The sequence below is a fragment of the Penicillium arizonense genome, assembly GCF_001773325.1.
Source record: "Penicillium arizonense strain CBS 141311 chromosome Unknown PENARI_contig017, whole genome shotgun sequence".
Lineage (NCBI taxonomy): Eukaryota > Fungi > Ascomycota > Eurotiomycetes > Eurotiales > Aspergillaceae > Penicillium > Penicillium arizonense.
The window spans coordinates 302,136-319,562 of record NW_019173294.1 but is presented as its reverse complement, the minus strand read 5'-3'; the positions used below and the strand labels follow the sequence as shown (position 1 = coordinate 319,562).

Genomic DNA, 17,427 nt, shown 5'->3' with positions numbered 1-17,427 from the left:
CAGAACCCTAGAAGCCCTAGAAACAAAATAAGCTTCCAGATCTGCGAAAGGAATCCCACCTGTGCTAGGGTACTACGGGGTCCTCATCCTCTCTCCGTTTCACGTGTCACATGTTTCTAAATCTCATATGCAAACACAAGCACACCGAAGACCAATTTCATCCGGCAAAACGAGTAAGACGGAGGTTGGTCCGTGTGATAAAAGACCCGTCTCCATATGGCCTTCCGGTGAGCAACTCACACCCGCAACGGTACGTGTAAACTCTCAAAAACTAGCGGTGGGGAAATCCCCGCCCATTTTTTGGTCCCTTTGCAGGAGTGATGGAGCGGGCATTCCCCGGATTGGTTGGAGTGCTGCAGGAGCCGGGCGATCAATTACTTTACATATGTACAGTACAGGCATGCACGCAGGATGCACAGTGGCGAAGTTGCACTTGGGTACGGGGATGTGCAGTGCATTGGATGATCCTCATTCCATATACGGAGCATGTATACGAATAGCTTGGACGCGGCAGCCGCCAATTAACTTACTGATTTGCTTATTTCCCAGTCATTGGATCAGGGATCATGAGGGCGCCACGTTGATGCTACTGTACATGGATTGCTTCCGGCCGAGTATCGGGGCCCCTCTGAAAGTCAAATGCGGGCCCTCGGGCCCTTGTGTGCCTGACCTTAGCACCCCCACGCCTGTGAGCTTACCCTGGAGTCGGGACCCAGGGCTCAGGGACGGTGATGACCTTTAGGTGAGCACTTACTGGATCCTTCTTTAATACATGTATGCTGTCCAACGGTAGACAGACATAGAATTGTAGCACGAGAGCACAGATCAGATTTGAGTTACCCCTCAATTGGTTTCCGTTATTCCGGTGGGGTGAGCATATGGGGGAAGGGTTTGGAGTATGCAGTCATCTATAGAGATAAAGCATTGACCAGTGGTATATAGATCTATTAAAGTGTGAGTCAAATGTGTTTGCACATAAAAAGGTCGATCAGATAAGTTCGGCGGGCCACTTGACCGTTTGCGGTATAGTACATGGCACGTGACCATTGCCGAGCTACACTGCCGAAGTGGGCAGCTGGTGGCGGGATGTTACTGGTACATTGGGAGATCTGTCCTCGACGCATCATGCATTTCAATTCGACTAACTTTTTCATTATGTAGGATGTGCTTGAATGTGCCATTGGTAAAACTACGTCTCTAAGATGTCTACTCCGTAGAAATTTTTGGCGCATGTCGGAGACGACCGATGCCGTACGAAGTGAACACGGAAGAGGCAAATCGAGTAAGGAAGAAATAGGAAGCCAGATACCACTGTGATTGGACATACAAAATAGAGTGGTAATGGCAGTCGAGTAATAAGAATTGACTTATTAGTGGCCGGGATGTGGATTTGCCCCCATAGATAAGCCCAATTCTGTGACCTTAAACCATAAGCTAATTGTCCCCCGACCATCGGACCATCTCTTCCACGGAAATCAATGGACTCTCTATACTGTTCTTCCGTACCACTCTACTCCGTCCTCTGTCTACTATACACTCTGCCATAGTGACTCCTCATCTCCCGTTCCTGTTTCCCCGTGTCCGGAATCTCTCGTCCGACTCCGGTAGCCCTTCTCCACCCTCCAGCTCCGGTATATAATTGTAGATTCCTCCTTCTCTTCTCTTGTTTCTTCACTCACTCTGCTTTGGGACTCAGCCTTGCCATCTCTCTCCATCCTCCTATATTTAATTATAAAAAGAGTCGTATTATTCCAAACGCAATGATGTCGAACCTTCCCTTCGAGCCCGAATTCGAGCAGGCCTACAAGGGTATGTGCCTTTCACAATTTTATCACCCCTCCCAATGCCCCTCTACCCTCTGCCCCTCTATCGGCTTTTAATCGCTTTTCCATCGGCAACTTCGGGTTGTGGTCCCATATTTCGGGGTGACTCAGCTAACAATCCCGACAGAGCTTGCCTCCACTCTTGAGAACTCCACTCTCTTCCAGAAGAAGCCCGAGTACCGCAAGGCCCTCCAGGTTGTCTCCGTCCCCGAGCGTGTCATCCAGTTCCGTGTTGTCTGGGAGGATGACAAGGGTCAGGTAAGACCAAATCATTGAGTTGTCTATGACCCTTCTAACCTCATCAGGTCCAAATCAACCGCGGTTACCGTGTCCAGTTCAACTCTGCCCTTGGTCCCTACAAGGGTGGCCTCCGGTTCCACCCTTCGGTGAACCTGTCCATCCTGAAGTTCCTCGGCTTCGAGCAGATTTTCAAGAATGCCCTGACCGGCCTCAACATGGGTGGTGGTAAGGGTGGTTCCGACTTTGACCCCAAGGGCAAGTCCGACAATGAGATCCGCCGCTTCTGTGTCTCCTTCATGTCCGAGCTCTGCAAGCACATCGGCGCCGACACTGACGTCCCCGCCGGTGACATCGGTGTCACCGGCCGCGAGGTCGGCTTCATGTTCGGCCAGTACAAGAAGATCCGCAACCAGTGGGAAGGTGTCCTCACCGGTAAGGGCGGCAGCTGGGGTGGTTCTCTCATCCGCCCCGAGGCCACCGGCTACGGTGTCGTCTACTACACCGAGCACATGATCAAGCACGCCAGCGGCGGCAAGGAGTCCTTCGCCGGCAAGCGCGTCGCCATCTCCGGATCCGGCAACGTCGCCCAGTACGCTGCCCTGAAGGTCATCGAGCTCGGCGGTTCCGTCGTCTCCCTCTCCGATTCCCAGGGTGCCCTCGTCCTCAAGGGTGAGGAGGGTTCTTTCACTCCCGAGGAGATCGACACCATCGCCGCCATCAAGGTCGAGCGCAAGCAGATCTCCGAGCTCGCCACCCAGGCCGCCTTCGCCTCCAAGTTCAAGTACATCCCTGGTGCCCGTCCCTGGACCAACATCGCCGGCCGCATCGATGTCGCCCTCCCCTCTGCCACCCAGAACGAGGTCTCCGGCGACGAGGCCAAGGCCCTGATCGCCGCCGGCTGCAAGTTCATCGCCGAGGGCTCCAACATGGGTTCCACCCAGGAGGCCATCGACATCTTCGAGGCTCACCGTGACGCCAACCCCGGCGCCGCTGCCATCTGGTACGCCCCCGGTAAGGCCGCCAACGCCGGTGGTGTCGCCGTCTCCGGACTCGAGATGGCCCAGAACTCCGCCCGTGTCAACTGGACCCGCGAGGAGGTCGACTCCCGTCTCAAGAACATCATGGAGGACTGCTTCAACAACGGTCTCGCTACCGCCAAGGAGTACGTCACCCCCGCCGAGGGTGTTCTTCCTTCCCTGGTTGCTGGCTCCAACATTGCTGGCTTCACCAAGGTCGCTGAGGCCATGAAGGACCACGGTGACTGGTGGTAAATCAGTTCACCACCTGGTGTGATGATTTCTGTCTTCTCTTGATGAGAGGCGGCTTTGATGCATTTTCTTTGTTTATAGTTTTTCTTTACCTTCGAGCGGGTTACGGATAGAGGCGCTGGTTTTTCCCCTTCTGCTGCATTTGATTGATATCCCCACTTGAGCATCGCCGTTTTTTTGGGTCTGCAGTTGGGATCGTCATGACAATAATGAAATTGAACGATCATTTCAAAATACTTGCATAGTAAATCGTAGACATCAGTAAAGCCTTGCATTTTGAGATTGAATTTGAATGTCTATATAAAGCAATCACTCCATTAGTGGAATGCCTTAAAACCTGACATTTATGCCTGACAGATTGTACTCACAATCATCCTCATGCGCCTATGAAACGCAACAGCGGAATTCCTCCGATCTCACCGCCTCAGCCCACCAACCAAATGCACCGATCACGTGCGGTATATTATGTAACTATCTCCACGTGACCTTTAACAATCATCTCTTTAGCTCCCCAAGCTATCCCCAGACCAAACCAAATACCAGACCAAACCACATTTTTTATAAAATGCCCCAAAAATAACACCCATCTGCGCCTACACCGTACTAAACTGGAGAAAATCGCTTGTCCAAGAGACAACAATGCTACAAGAAAAGGCGCAGACCCCGCCCGAACAATGGCAAACATTCCTACACCAATGTCTATCAACCCGAATAGATATAGACGAGTTCACAACCCTCTCCAAGCTGATGCTAGCGCGCATCCCCATAAAAGAAAATATCCTCCTCGATCTTTTGCTCCAGTCTCGCGCTGATGCGCGCATCGCCTGGGACCCTCTTCTGCCGTTATATGTCGATGGATTGTGCAGGGTTGGGCTGGTAAAGGTTTCCTCTGCGTTGAGGGGGTTGTTGAGACATTCTTCTATTTTGGATGGTAGTTCCAACTCCAACTCCAACTCCAACCAGAAGGAAGGGGAAGGGGATGTGTCGGCTAAGAGTGTTGGTGGTGATCGATCGACTCTTATGACCGATATCAAGGTCGTGCAGGATGTCATGATGTTTATATCGACGGCTTCAATCCCGAAGACTAGTTCCGAAGCAGCGGATATCTACAATGCGACAATTGAGTGGATTGTCGCCTTAGTCGCATGGCACCAGCGTAGCCTGGATGTGTCAACGCAGAACGGGGGACTGATGGGTGAACCCGATGCTGTTTCATTGTTCGAATCGCTGGGCATTTTGCTAGCTGCGCTTTCGGGGACTGGGAAGGGTCTTGAGGTTCTTTCTAGTGATTTCGATCGCCGGTTGAAGAATAAGCTGGGCCAGGCGCTTGCGGCTTATTTGCCGCTTTGTGTTGATGTTTCTTTGCCGCTGAGGCATCGGCTTGAGGAGTTGCAGAAGGGGTTTGGTCTGTTTCCGGATCAGCCTGGTAATAATGCCAATGCCAATGCTAAGGCTTTGGATCATTCTGGTATTGAGGGGATGAATGTTCGGGCGCTTCAGTTTGAGGCCGGGGTTATGGATGGGCCTGTTGTTAATACTAGAGCTGGTCTCTATGTTTATATTAACTCTATGGTGGGTGCTTCTGTGTTTTGCTTTTGGGTTTTGCTTTTGGGTTTGGGGTGGTGGCTAACTTGACTGGTTGCAGGTTGTTGGGCGTCCTTTGGTGGATGATACTATCTTGATCAATTACCTTACCAACAGATATCAGGTGAGTTTTGGGAGATATCGGAGTACATGTTGAGCATTGACTAACTACTTACAGGGCCACAATGAAGTCCTCATCGAGGAGATCATCACGGCTGCCTTCGACGTCCTATCCAATGGCGTATACCGAAACGAATCCAGCCGAACAATGTTCCTCTTCCGATCTTTCCTGGTGAACAAGCTACCAGTGTTCTTCGCAGCCATCTCGGCAGCATCAATGGTTCCAATCTCCATGGAAATGTGCATCAGTCAAGCGCTGAGCCGCCTCAACCCCAACGCTTTCCCTTCTTTCTCCCAAATGTTCTCCATGCAAGGTAGCAGTGTTTTATCAGATGCCCGCCAGGAGTTCCTCTTTGCCTGTGCATCACACAAGCTCATTCAAGAATCGAGCATTGAGCAGCTTCTCGGAGAGAACCCCATGCAGACTTTACCTGGTGGTGGTCCTTATGTGAAGGATGACCTCATTTCGCAGATCAGCAGCAATCATGAACGTGCCGAGCAGCTTATTGGCGAGATTGAATCGATGGAGGGTAATGCGGGTGCTATTGTTGGTGCAGTGGTCGAGGTATGTCGTCCCACATATTAATTTAGGATCATCCATGTTGATACTCCCAAGGTCATGCATAGTTTATGCCATCAGAAAGAGACAGTGACTCTAAAAAACATCTGCAACTCGCTCTCACGTCGCCCACAGACCTTGGACGCCATCTTGCTTTTCCGAACCACAAAGCAGGTCTTACAACCTCTCTGTTCTATCCTTGATTCTTGGAAATGGGACGAAGACCAAGGCGAAAATCAGCCTGTGTATGACGAATTCGGCAGTATCTTGCTGCTAGTTCTAGCCTTCAAGTACCGCTATGACTTGAGCCCATCCGATATGGGAATCTCCAGCAATGACTCCTTTTTGTTGAAGCTTATGGACCGGGGTGCATGTACCCAGAAGCTGAACGAGCTGAGCGAGAAACAGAACAAAGACCTCGGCGCATGGATCGGAGCTCTGTTCATCGCCGAAGGCATTAGTGAAGAGACCATGTCTACTTGCAGTCCCCAGGAATTCTACATGCTTGTCACGACACTCTTCGATCAAAGTCTCGGGGCATGCGAGTCCGGAAAGCTGGACTTCGACACCTTGAAAGGCGGATTCGAATGTAAGGATTTCTCACCGGTCGCATACATCAAACTAACAACAACATAGATCTCCTCGAACCCTTCCTCCTCCCATCCCTGGTAGTCGCCTTGACATGGCTGGGCAACCACATCTGGGAATCAGAAACCGACCCAACAATCCCTCTGAAAACCCTCCACTCCCTAGTGAAACCAAACTCAATCTCCGGCGAAGCCCAAGCAATCCACCAAACAGTCCTAAACATAACCGCCCGCTCCCTCGAAGAACAACTTAAAAACGTGCGCACCCGCAACCAATCACGCACAGATATAAAACCAATCCTGGACGCCCTAGAACCCTACCTCTCCTTCCGCCGTGTCGGCAGCAGCCACCGCACCGAACTCGACACCTGGACCTCACACACAGCCGGCGGCCTAGTAGGCAGCATCCGCAGCACTCTGCAAGCCCTAATCCTCTGGAGCTCCAACCCAGAAATAAGCGCAGCACCACACGCCTACACGCACCGCCAGATCCTAGCCGGAATTCGCATCCTAGGCGCAACACGCGTGCTGGCCTCCATAATCGACGAAGTAAAACACCAATCAGAAACAACAGGCAGCGGACACGTCGCGCTGGATATCGCAACGACTATCATCTGCGCACCAATGACCGAATCCTTCGCCGTCGACCAGAACAATTACCACCCCATCGATCCCATGAAAGAATCACCGCCTCGCTGCCCGATCCTTACGCTCCGCGACGCTCTAACCCTCGCCCACGAAAACGTTCCCAAACTCTCCGAGAAAGACCCGCTCCGCGCGGAAGTCGTCGTGCGCCTCTGGCGCCGGGTCAATCTGCTCATGGCGCCTCCGTCGCAGGTTTCGAATATTGATGTTAGCAATATTATCCAGAATATGCATCTTGGTGTTGAGGGGCATGATCGCATGGATCTGGAGCCGTCTGCTGCGGATGTTACCGGGAATGCGGTTGGCGAGGATGATCCTGATAATATTAATCAGATGCTCGATAAGGCGGCGGCGGCTGCTGCTGCGGCTGGCATGGATGGGGGTATTGGTGTTGCGCAGGATATGGAGCTTGATGCTGGTGGTGCTGGATTGGATGCTATTGATGATGTGCTTAATGCTGCTGATATGGCTGTTGGGAATCCTGAGTTTTTGGATTTGGATATGGAGGGGATGTTTTAGTTTCAATTTCAATCGTTATTCTTTCTATGGCCTTGTATTGGGATGGATTGGGGGATTATTGTGGGTTTGATTTGTGGACGCTTGCGTTGGTCCTTTTCTTAGCTTTTATATTTTGCATGTCATCAGTTTCGCAGACGGAGTATCTTTTTGTGGCAACTTCTTTGATTGAATTATGATTGGTATCTTGTGGGAACTTGATTAAACTTGAATTTCGCAGTCTCGCTGCGTAAGTTCTCCCCGCCAGAGAGAATGAGAAGAAATACGACTCGTTCGTACCCAGTTCTATAAGATCTCGTTAGAAACGCACTCCAAACCTCACGGTAATACCGAGCAGATGTACATACAGAGATTGAGAGTCTTTTCCAGCTTGCTCGCGAGCTTCGGGACACCGGAGCCAGGGTATAGGGCTTCGACGGCTTCCATGGGTCTTGGGAGTCCCGGGATGAGGTTACGTGGCTCGATGATGGGGGCTGCTGCTACCATTGAAGAGATAGATAGAACGGTGACGATTGATGCGAACTTCATATTGGCGGGAAAGTGATCTACATTTTGTCAGCTGGAGATCGTACAACTTCTACTTGGTGATGATAATCATCCTCTGGTAGATTTGGATCTATATCGATATCGGTATCTATACTTGGGGTACCACTTACGTCTTGTATCAGGTTAACTGCCCGAGCTTGTGGCTTGATATTTTCCGTGACTGAAACGTAAACTCAACAGAAGGAATGAATGCAACGGTGCGGGCTTCGCGCTTCTTATCATGGCCTCACCCTGGTCTAGGGTGCCCTGGGCTAAGGCCTTGTGATAGGGAGCTTGAAAAGCATGGAACTAGTTCATTCCAATGAATTGAAGCCTTCCTTTCACGGGATGGTCGTGCCTCGACGTGAGGAATTTAGATACGCGACGCGTCTGGGACTTCTCGGTTGGGTATAAGTTAGGGTTCGGATATCACGATGTCGACATTTCGCGGTCATTCACACAATTGTATGATTAGCGATATGATTACACTTAGTCAAAACTCTAGACACAAATTGTAACACGCTTTGATTGTTTTCTCGGTTGTAAATATGATATGTTTACAAGGTTCTTCGAGCATGGTGGAACGCCATTCAAGCAAGGGATATCAGGTCAGTGCAACCCTTGAATACCTGAATACCTTCGGACACAACAAAAGCTACACATTTTTTGTGAGTTACATTTGTCATTGCTTTGAACCTACACAGTTGCTTTTGGTTTGAGAAACGTGTAAACGTCATTGCATGTGTTATCACTGTTTGCTTAGTAGCTTGCATGATGTTCTCCAGGGCTGGTTTGGCACAATGTCTGTAGTATTATGGATATACCATTACTGACTATCATTAAATGATATTCGGTGATTATCTCCCGCATTTCTGATGTTAGGAATGTGTACGAATCTTGAATTAAGGTTATTTATTTTGTGAGGTTTTGTCATGTTACTAACGGTCCAAGATATATATGCGTTGAGATCATTCTCTTTTTTGCCTACAATATAGTCTTCCTCAATATTTAAGCATATCTTCAATATTCTATGGAATCTTGCAGTTTCCTGCCACCTCATTGACATTATCTTGAATCAAACATAACTACAGTTTACTTGGAAAGAATCAGACCGGTATACACGATAATCGTGTCTCTCCTTGAGTGGCCCACAGATCCACAATAAAAGAGCATGCAAGACGAAAATAACATTTGAAAAGACATCACGTTCTATTGATAACCTTACCGCCGGTCAATTGTTTCAAATTGAACTTGGATGGCGGGTTGGCACACCACAACTAGCAGCCGTGGACTGATATCACGTACAGTCGCCATCCAAATCTGACAGTTCACCGCCAACCTGAAATACTGTATTAGTATCCACAGTATGCAGCGTGATGAATAAGTACACAAAACTTGGGCCAAGTGCTCGGCCACAGCAAACCTATGCGCCATTTCAGGTTCGCGGTAATGGAGAAGGTATCCGGAAGCGGGTCGTAACAATGACATCTCTCACCTTCCTGATGGGGTATTCAGTCTACAGCCGCCCCAAGCTTGAAAAAGGGGGAAACAATCTCCCAAAGATTGTCATTGATTATAACCCCCTTTGACAAAAGGAACCGACCCGGATCGTCAAGCGTGAAGGACGGCGTGACCCAGTGCCCTTGCCATGGGTCCAAAGACGGGCCCGAGCATCGATAATTCAGATTTCTGTCCGTCCCGAGCATCATTGTCTCTGCAGGTTGGCTTGACGACACGGAACCTGCCGTGGTCAATTTCACTCGGTGAGTAGCTGAACCCAATATTTGAGTAGCTGAACCCAATATTTCCCGCCCTGGGGGCAGAGGGGAGGAGGTGTCGATCCACATGAGCACACTAAGGGGCCTGCCTCGTGCAGGGTGGAAACTTGTCTCCGGCTAAAGTTTGATCTGACATTCACAGAACCACTTTCGGCACGGTGAAGAGCTTAGAAATCGTACGAGCGCATAGCTGCATCTGCAGGAATAAAGGTGGTGTGCACATTTTGTCGGATGTTCCTTATTTCTGGTTTCTATTCCTCGGCTGGAGATTGGCTGTCACAGGTTGAGTTGGGAGATTCTGATCACATCTCTTGCAGACTGAAGTGCTGATCGCCCGGGGAGATACCCTTTCGAGGACATTGACCTGCTCGTGGCGAGTGGGATTGGGTGAAGGATGGATCGCGGGTCAGATCCCGGGTCAGATCCCGAGCTTGAGACTCGGACATCCTAACCTCTCAGAGACTGTCCGGGGAATTCTGCAGATGCATGTTCCTGTTCCTGATCACAAATACTCAAAATGGGGGATCCTTCTCGCTTCCTTCTGATCTGTCATGACTCAATGTGACCCGACATCTCCCGTCGAGAAGGGATCAACAGTGAAAGCGGAGTGCAATCAATTCATGGCAAAAGCAAAGCCATTTTACTCGTGTAGATAGCGATTTTTATCCGCGGCATTCGATCTCCGACGCAGTACTCCACTGAAGCGAACTCTTCGTTTATGAACGAGTCTCTTTTCGGTTAAGCGGAAGTATTGCTAGAACAACCTAGAAACCAGATTGTTCTGTGAATAATTCGCTCAGCCAGATGGGGTCAAAGGTGAAAGGACAGAAGCCGATCGACCTGGAGGCTCGAGCTCTATGCCCACATTCAAAAATAACATTGTACTCCGTAAAGCAATTGCCACTGGTTACGTCGAGCTGAGTATAGAGTGGACTTGCATCCTGGGGACTGTGGAGTTGATCTGATCGCGCCTGTAGTGGAGGTTGTTGCGCCTGGCTCAAAAAGAAGACACTCCATTCAATATGCATAATATATTAATTGAGGACCAATGGCCAGCAAATGTTAAGAAATACACAGTACATCTCTCCAATACGTGCGAAATCCACGTGACTGTATAACCCCCTGAACCAGGCACATGTTTCCCCCTTCACCGAGGCGTCGGTAGTCAATAGCGTCTTACTCAATATTGGGACCAAGCATGAGGGTCAATAATCTACAGCAACCTCTCCTCAAAGAGACTACATGGATAGGCCGAACCATTAAAAACGCGAAACACGCCTCTATCACCTCGCCAAACGGTGACGCGAGGATCCCTCTACCGTGCCGTCCCGAAAGTGATGATAGACACACTTTCACACCTATCATACCCCTGTTCTGTCCCGTTCCCAAGGAACGCTCCGCGGGAAGTGTGTGGGGAAAGGGGTGGCCACCATTGCAATATACAGTGTAGTTAAGCATGCTGGATGTTGGAACTATTGAATGTCGCAACGGCCGAAAAACAATACGCGATGCGCTTCGATACCGCTAGTCTACCGTCTATCATCGTGGGAAACGATAGATCAACACTGCGACTATCAATACCAGTATAAACACTATACGTATCACTATACTCTCTCTTACCAGGCGCATTCCTCCACCCCAAAGGCTACAGTTCTGGTCCGCTTGCCCAGACTCTTCGATGATTGTTTTTGCCACCAGTGCTTTTCCGATAGGCCAGACTAACTCTGTTAGCCTCCCCACTACCAAACCCCTGTTCATTGCCCAAGATCTGGTATGCACATGGGTGTCGACATGGAATACTCTTAGTCCCGCATACAAGTTTAGGCACGTGTTTCAAACAAAGAGACCGGACAAGCCGCGGAGTTTACAGATTCCTTTCGCGATATCGGGCCAGGATCTTCAAAATAGTCTACTAGTAAGCTCTGGACTCGAACCTTGCGGAAACTTAGCAACCGCGGCAAATTAGCCCCCCTCTATCGGCAGTTGCAGACGTTGAGCCATTGATTTTAGAGTGAGGACCCGGTAATATGGATATCGTTTCTGCCTGCAAGCATGGACCCTGTAATAATGAATCAACGCAGAATTTTCTCCAATTCGAAATCTCAAAATCTCAATACTTCAAAAGTGGATAGATGACCGTAAGATGCATCAAGCTCCACGAAAAGATACGCATTGTAAATCCTAAAACCCCTTGACAGGAGCCAAAACCCACCAGCGCAATCCGAGGCTTTGTCCCTGGAACCGGGAGGCCTCTTCCGCTAGCCCACTTTAAGTACCAAGCCGCCCCAAAAAGGAAATGCTGATCCAATTTTGGGACTTTGGTGTACATGTACAGCTCTCGAGTATCATCTAGACCCGAATCGCCCCTCCAGAATGAAGATCTCAGATCCCGCACAAAGCAGATAAAGAAATATCTCACGCGTGGCGCGGCACCCCGGTCGCGTTGCAACGCGGACACGGCATCTTCCATGAACACGGAATATACAGCCGGTGTAATCTCTTTCGTCGATCACCGGCCTCCGAGCCCTAGACAGGTCTAATACCTACATAGTAACGGTGGCGCTGGGGGATAAGGAATAGGGGAAGCGTCGAGACTTCGGATTCCTTAGCCCCTCAAGTACCGGCTGAACCGTTGTGCGGGAACATGTCAGCCAATCCACAGCTCTGCGCGTCCCACATGTCTTCTGGTGGCTTTCTAGGCATCTCGCGGATGTCGACCCGGACTGCGCTTATGGATAAGGAGGTACACTGTACTTTACGACCCAAATGAACTGTGGAGTATGACGTGTGGAGAGGAGTGCAAAATTCAATCTTTTCTTTGTTGGTTCTCCATCGGAGGGGATTGCTGCGCCGTTCTCTTTCAGAGGAATTGCACTAAGTGGGCTTCGGTATTGAACCGGCAAATTGAAACTGTAGTCTGTATGTATCTTTTACCGTTACAATGGTGAATTACTATACGTATCTAGGTACTTGATACTCCATACGCGCTCTATATGTACTTTATCTTTGGAACCCTGCTACTAGTTCGATTTAGAGGCAATCTAAATGTCGGACTGAGATCTAGATGTCCATGTTGTTATGCGTGTGTTTGATTGTTTGCCGTGATCCAAGTTTATCGACCTATGAATGGTTGTCCCCTGTCTTCCGTCTATGCGCTTGTGGGTTCCATGGGTCAACCTGCGTTAAATTCAATGTCACAATTTTCAGGGCACATATGTTTACTTTCTGTCACTATACGACTGCAAGGCAAATAGCTCGTATTGCCTTCGCGAGACCTTTGGGTTTAGGTTACGACTATAGTGGAAATGATGCCATTTCGTTATTAACTTCAGTGGCTGTATAGATTGAACACGACGGATAATATATGATGAAATGTGGAATTTCGCATACTATGTGGCGGCCTGAGGAAACCCAACAAACTCAAACTATGAAGGTTGTGTAACAGCGTAGTTACACGATCGGCTTCGCGGGGTAAGCCACGGCACTCACTGCTCTATGCAACATCCGATTTCAACAAACATAATTTCAAGGCAAATCGTCCCGAGGTCTGCATGTTGAATCACACGCGACACCAGACCGCTCTTATTCCGATGAAAACCGGATATCCAATTTTTGAGGTACGATCTTGCAGCCAAACGCAGGTACCTGTCCTGCTACCGGGTCTGATATGCAGCTAAGCCTGTGGTGCTCTATCTCAGCCTCAGCCACTCACCGCATCTGAAATAACTTTTACGCCCACGAGGTTGCACAACATGTACTCGTCTCGGCTAAAAGAAAAATTGTGTTTTGAGTATGCTAGAGTTTATCCTGGTCTGATTTAGCCGGCCTTGGATCATTGAGGACTCGTGTTGCAGCCGTTGTCCAAGTTGAGCGTGAAGATCTTCGTGAATATATCGATCACATTGGCAATTACATACGATGATCATCTTCATACTTTAATTGAATTCACATCTGATACACAATTCTTCCGCCGACATGTCTGTAAGGCATGAGAAGTCAGACGAACAGGCCACCACTTGATTCCATCTACACCCAATAGACAGTACATTCCAACGAGAGAGCTCCTCCGTGGACCCCTCTTCGCACGGCATAGCCATGTTACTTGCCAGGTTTTGTTGATTATCGGCTACCAGCCTTGATCTCATTCTCAAGGTGAAATTCAAGACATCGACTCAGATCTTCAGTCCGCTTCTCCGTCTTGTTTCGGTAACTGAGGCCCACGAGGCTGAATGCGGTATTAAACGAGCAGTCCCCAAATTGGTATTTTCATCAGTCTACCCCGCGAATCACCTGTTGATCTCTACCCCCTAGACACATCGGACTAGATTACACCGGACGAAAGCCGATGGCATCATTCAGTTGAAGAACTAGACCGAAGGAAGATACACAGACTAAACAAAACAACGGCGGCATTAAACAGAGACAAGGCCTACGGAGTACTGTCAAGGATACCGTTAGTGATCCAGACTGCCCCGGGGCCTCTCTTGATTGCTCCTACCGGAATAGGACAACTGTATGGGGCCAAGGTCTCAACCTCGGCGAAGCAAATGTGACAATTCCGCTCTTCCCTGACGATTGCTTATCAAAACCGACGGGGCCTGCAGCACAATGGCTATAATACTACATTGTAAGTCCTTTGGGAGAATGGCCGTGCATGCCCCACTGCTTGGGCACAAGTCTGTCTTCTAGTGATGTACAATTTACGCGTCTGCGATGCAGCTTACAAGGCAAGCCAAGAAAATAGTGAGACTGGAGTCGAACTGAAGTACAAATGCAAACAGACAATATGGCGCAAACAGCGCGAGATGAGACAACCAAAAAAATCCCGAGACAGCACCCGATAGATGCGGGCTGGCCCGTCCATGTATCACCCTATGAGTTGCATTGTGCGACGTTTTCCAGAGAGAAAAGAAAGAAAAAGCGAAGTACAAGCAAATTCGTATACAAACAACAAGCTATGTCTGGAAATTCGAGTAACTCGACTATTGCATAGACGCGACCGTGGAAAGCCTCACAAACCTGTATCAGATAGAGTACCCAGCTCTCTACCATGGTTCGAACCCGACTTCGGCGCGGACATCCTCCCAATCCAAGGTTCGGTCTGCAGATCGCACTTTGCCCTCCTCCCCTGATGTGATAATGTGGAGGAGGCTTGCATTGGAGATTAACGGAATCGGCCATTGGACCCTACGAGGCGAGGCGTGTCGGAGTGTTTTCTTTCAGATTCCTACTACTATAGGCTGACAGGGCTGTTCCTATGCTGTCGTTGGCTATAAGCTGGCTGACCTACATTAGTGCTTCATTAGTTACGGGTTTGTCACCAACTATAGCAGTCTTATCTTGCTAGTCTCTTCTTCCCCAACGAGTCACAGTTTCCAGAAGCATGTGACGGCTAAGTGATGTACGCGTAGGAGAATTCAGTACGCATTTTCGAATTGCGAACGAGCCTGGCAACTGCAGAATCACCGAGTCCATGCAGCTCTGTGAGACTGTTGGTCGCTGCGGGAGGAGGGGCGAGTGATGGAGCTTGGAGAACTGGCATATTGTAATTGTCATTGTCATTAATGCTGAATGTACTGTGTATTACGGGCTTTTCCCGAATACATTTGCCTAGCTCTCCAGTCAGTCTAGACCCAGTTGTGGGCGAAACTGCCCTATAGTACGTTCCGTATATTCTCGTTATTCATTTTTGGCGACTCAGATTTCAGCTTCTCTTCCCCGGTCGTTCTCAAAGCACGAGAACACATTGATCAAGTAAGTTATGTGTGTTACACATGTTTACGGGTCCTTGGTTCTCAAATAATTGGTACTTTCTCGGGGTGTTCAAAAGTACAGAAAATTTTTCCTCCGAGCCCTCGCTATTATTACATGTATCCCGCAGGGTCTTAGACAGGGGCGGGTCTGAGCTTGCATCCGGCTAGACATTAACTATGCCTCACTATGCAAGCCTCTGGTGGCCCTGCGACGTGTTTGTTCGCACTTTACCCTCAACCTTGGAAGCTCCCCTTCCCGTTTGTGGATCCTGTTTGCCAACGTGAATCTGTTCTTTGGTTCCTGCCCCACGCGGGAGGGGAAAGGAAGGGGAAGATGGAGGGGGAGATCTTGCTAGCTTGGTCTGGTTGTCAATAATGGAGTATCGGGGGAAGACAAGGGGGCGCAAGTGTCAACGGGTTAGATATATGACTTGGATGTACACTCCATACTCCATACTCCGTACCGAGGGAGACTACCGTATTCGCAATCACATTGAAAACGCCAATCCCACACGGGACTAAACAAAAGAAAAAGAGTTTATGGCTGCTGTCACTTTTGGGGCCGGTCGCTGCGGCGTCGATCCCCGGAGGATACTTGACAGGCAACGTGAGCCCTTTTCTTTCGCTAGAAATTATGATTGATCGCGTCCCCCTACTGCAGGCTCTAGCACACACGGTCAATGCATTAAGGCATGGCCTGATTTAACCCCACAGGATTTATTTCGGGGTGGCAATATGATTGGTCACGGAGTGGCGGTTTTCATTTTTTGAACAAATTGGAATAGAGGATCCGTTGCGTTTGGGACAGGTTTTAGTGAATTTTTTTAGTGAAAGGTCTGGAATTGTGTTCCGCAGAGGACGTGCACAAATGGGGGTACTTTGGGGCCAGGTATCTCTGTGCGCGCCGAATGGTGGATGAGGAACCTTCTTTGTTGGTACTAGTGGGTGTTTATTGGCATTATTGGCATTACCAGTATTTGTACAAGCCATTTAGAAGGAGATCAGTATTCCTAAGAGTAGGAGTACAGAGTATTCTGTTCTTGTTACCTCAAATACAAAATTGGGTTGAGTAAAGTAGAGTACTGTAAGTAGAGTACTAGAACTATTGGCAGATAAAGTATAAGGCCCGAAGTAAACCATGAAAAATAAAAAAATTAATCGCACTGCGTACCGTCTGTACGATACCCGTCACATTATATCATAAGTACCCATACAGCCCCATTACCAGTGGAGTATGGATCGTCCCGATCGAGTCCCAGAAGATTCACTCCAGAGAGCTATTATTCCACTGATTTCCCTCCTTCTCTTTCTCTTCATAGTTCCTCTTTTCTGCTTCACTGTCTTTTTTTGCCCCTTCCCTGTTTTTGCTTAATTATCATCATTATCATTGCTGCCGGTGGCAATTGCAAAGCTATACTTAGCATTTATCCCTTTGGCCCTTGCTTAATTGGGACCTCTCCCCACTACTTCCACTTCGGCCTTTTTTCCTTGCAGTGATCTTCGATAGAAGGGTGCACTTAACTACTCAAATCTCCCTTCATAGGCTGTCTGGCATTACCCCAACCACTCTCATCCCTTGGTATAGGGTTGACCCTCGCTATTGCGACTCGTCATCCCTCCGGCAGGTGGTTGTACCGGACTCCTGATAGGAAGTCTGTTTACTGTTTATAGTTTTATTACTTTATTATCGAGGGTATGTGTCGTGCAGTTCAAAGCTCCTAAATCCTAACCCCCCTCCCTGGCATTCCAAGCCTCCCCTCCTTTCCTTGGAATTGCGCATTCCAAACATTCACTCCCTATACTCCTCTATACTGTCTTTTCAGCCCTTGTCCTCAGTCAATTGACCTAGATTGTATAGGATCTTCCCCAGCCTTCGGCGATCTGATTCCTCCCCTCAATCCTTGATTCTATTGTCTTCGAGTACCTGTTCGTCTTTTGGTTTTACCAAACAATGTCAATTGCATCTCTCGAATAAACGCCGTCGGTCAGTGACCTCCGCGGAACGAATTATCAGTTACGGATCGGACGA

The 17,427-nt window shown here is 49.0% G+C and overlaps 3 protein-coding genes across 3 annotated transcripts; 2 read left to right on the top strand and 1 right to left on the bottom strand.

Moving 5' to 3' along the window:
• Positions 1 to 1,763: 1,763 nt before the first annotated feature.
• PENARI_c017G05635 (glutamate dehydrogenase) lies at positions 1,764 to 3,334 on the top strand (the record flags this gene model as incomplete). Its single annotated transcript, XM_022634326.1, has 3 exons — positions 1,764 to 1,809; positions 1,951 to 2,081; positions 2,129 to 3,334. 3 exons carry the CDS (start codon positions 1,764 to 1,766, stop codon positions 3,332 to 3,334), a joined length of 1,383 nt encoding a protein of 460 aa, XP_022485752.1.
• A 636-nt stretch (positions 3,335 to 3,970) lies between these two features.
• nut1 (putative RNA polymerase II mediator complex subunit Nut1) lies at positions 3,971 to 7,345 on the top strand (the record flags this gene model as incomplete). Its single annotated transcript, XM_022634430.1, has 5 exons — positions 3,971 to 4,903; positions 4,977 to 5,039; positions 5,094 to 5,600; positions 5,652 to 6,183; positions 6,231 to 7,345. The coding sequence occupies 5 exons, from the start codon at positions 3,971 to 3,973 to the stop codon at positions 7,343 to 7,345; spliced, it is 3,150 nt and encodes a 1,049-aa protein (XP_022485734.1).
• A 170-nt stretch (positions 7,346 to 7,515) lies between these two features.
• Positions 7,516 to 7,870, bottom strand: PENARI_c017G02810 (uncharacterized protein; the record flags this gene model as incomplete). Its single annotated transcript, XM_022634275.1, has 2 exons — positions 7,516 to 7,627; positions 7,686 to 7,870. The coding sequence occupies 2 exons, from the start codon at positions 7,868 to 7,870 to the stop codon at positions 7,516 to 7,518; spliced, it is 297 nt and encodes a 98-aa protein (XP_022485862.1).
• Between the last annotated feature and the right edge of the window lie 9,557 nt (positions 7,871 to 17,427).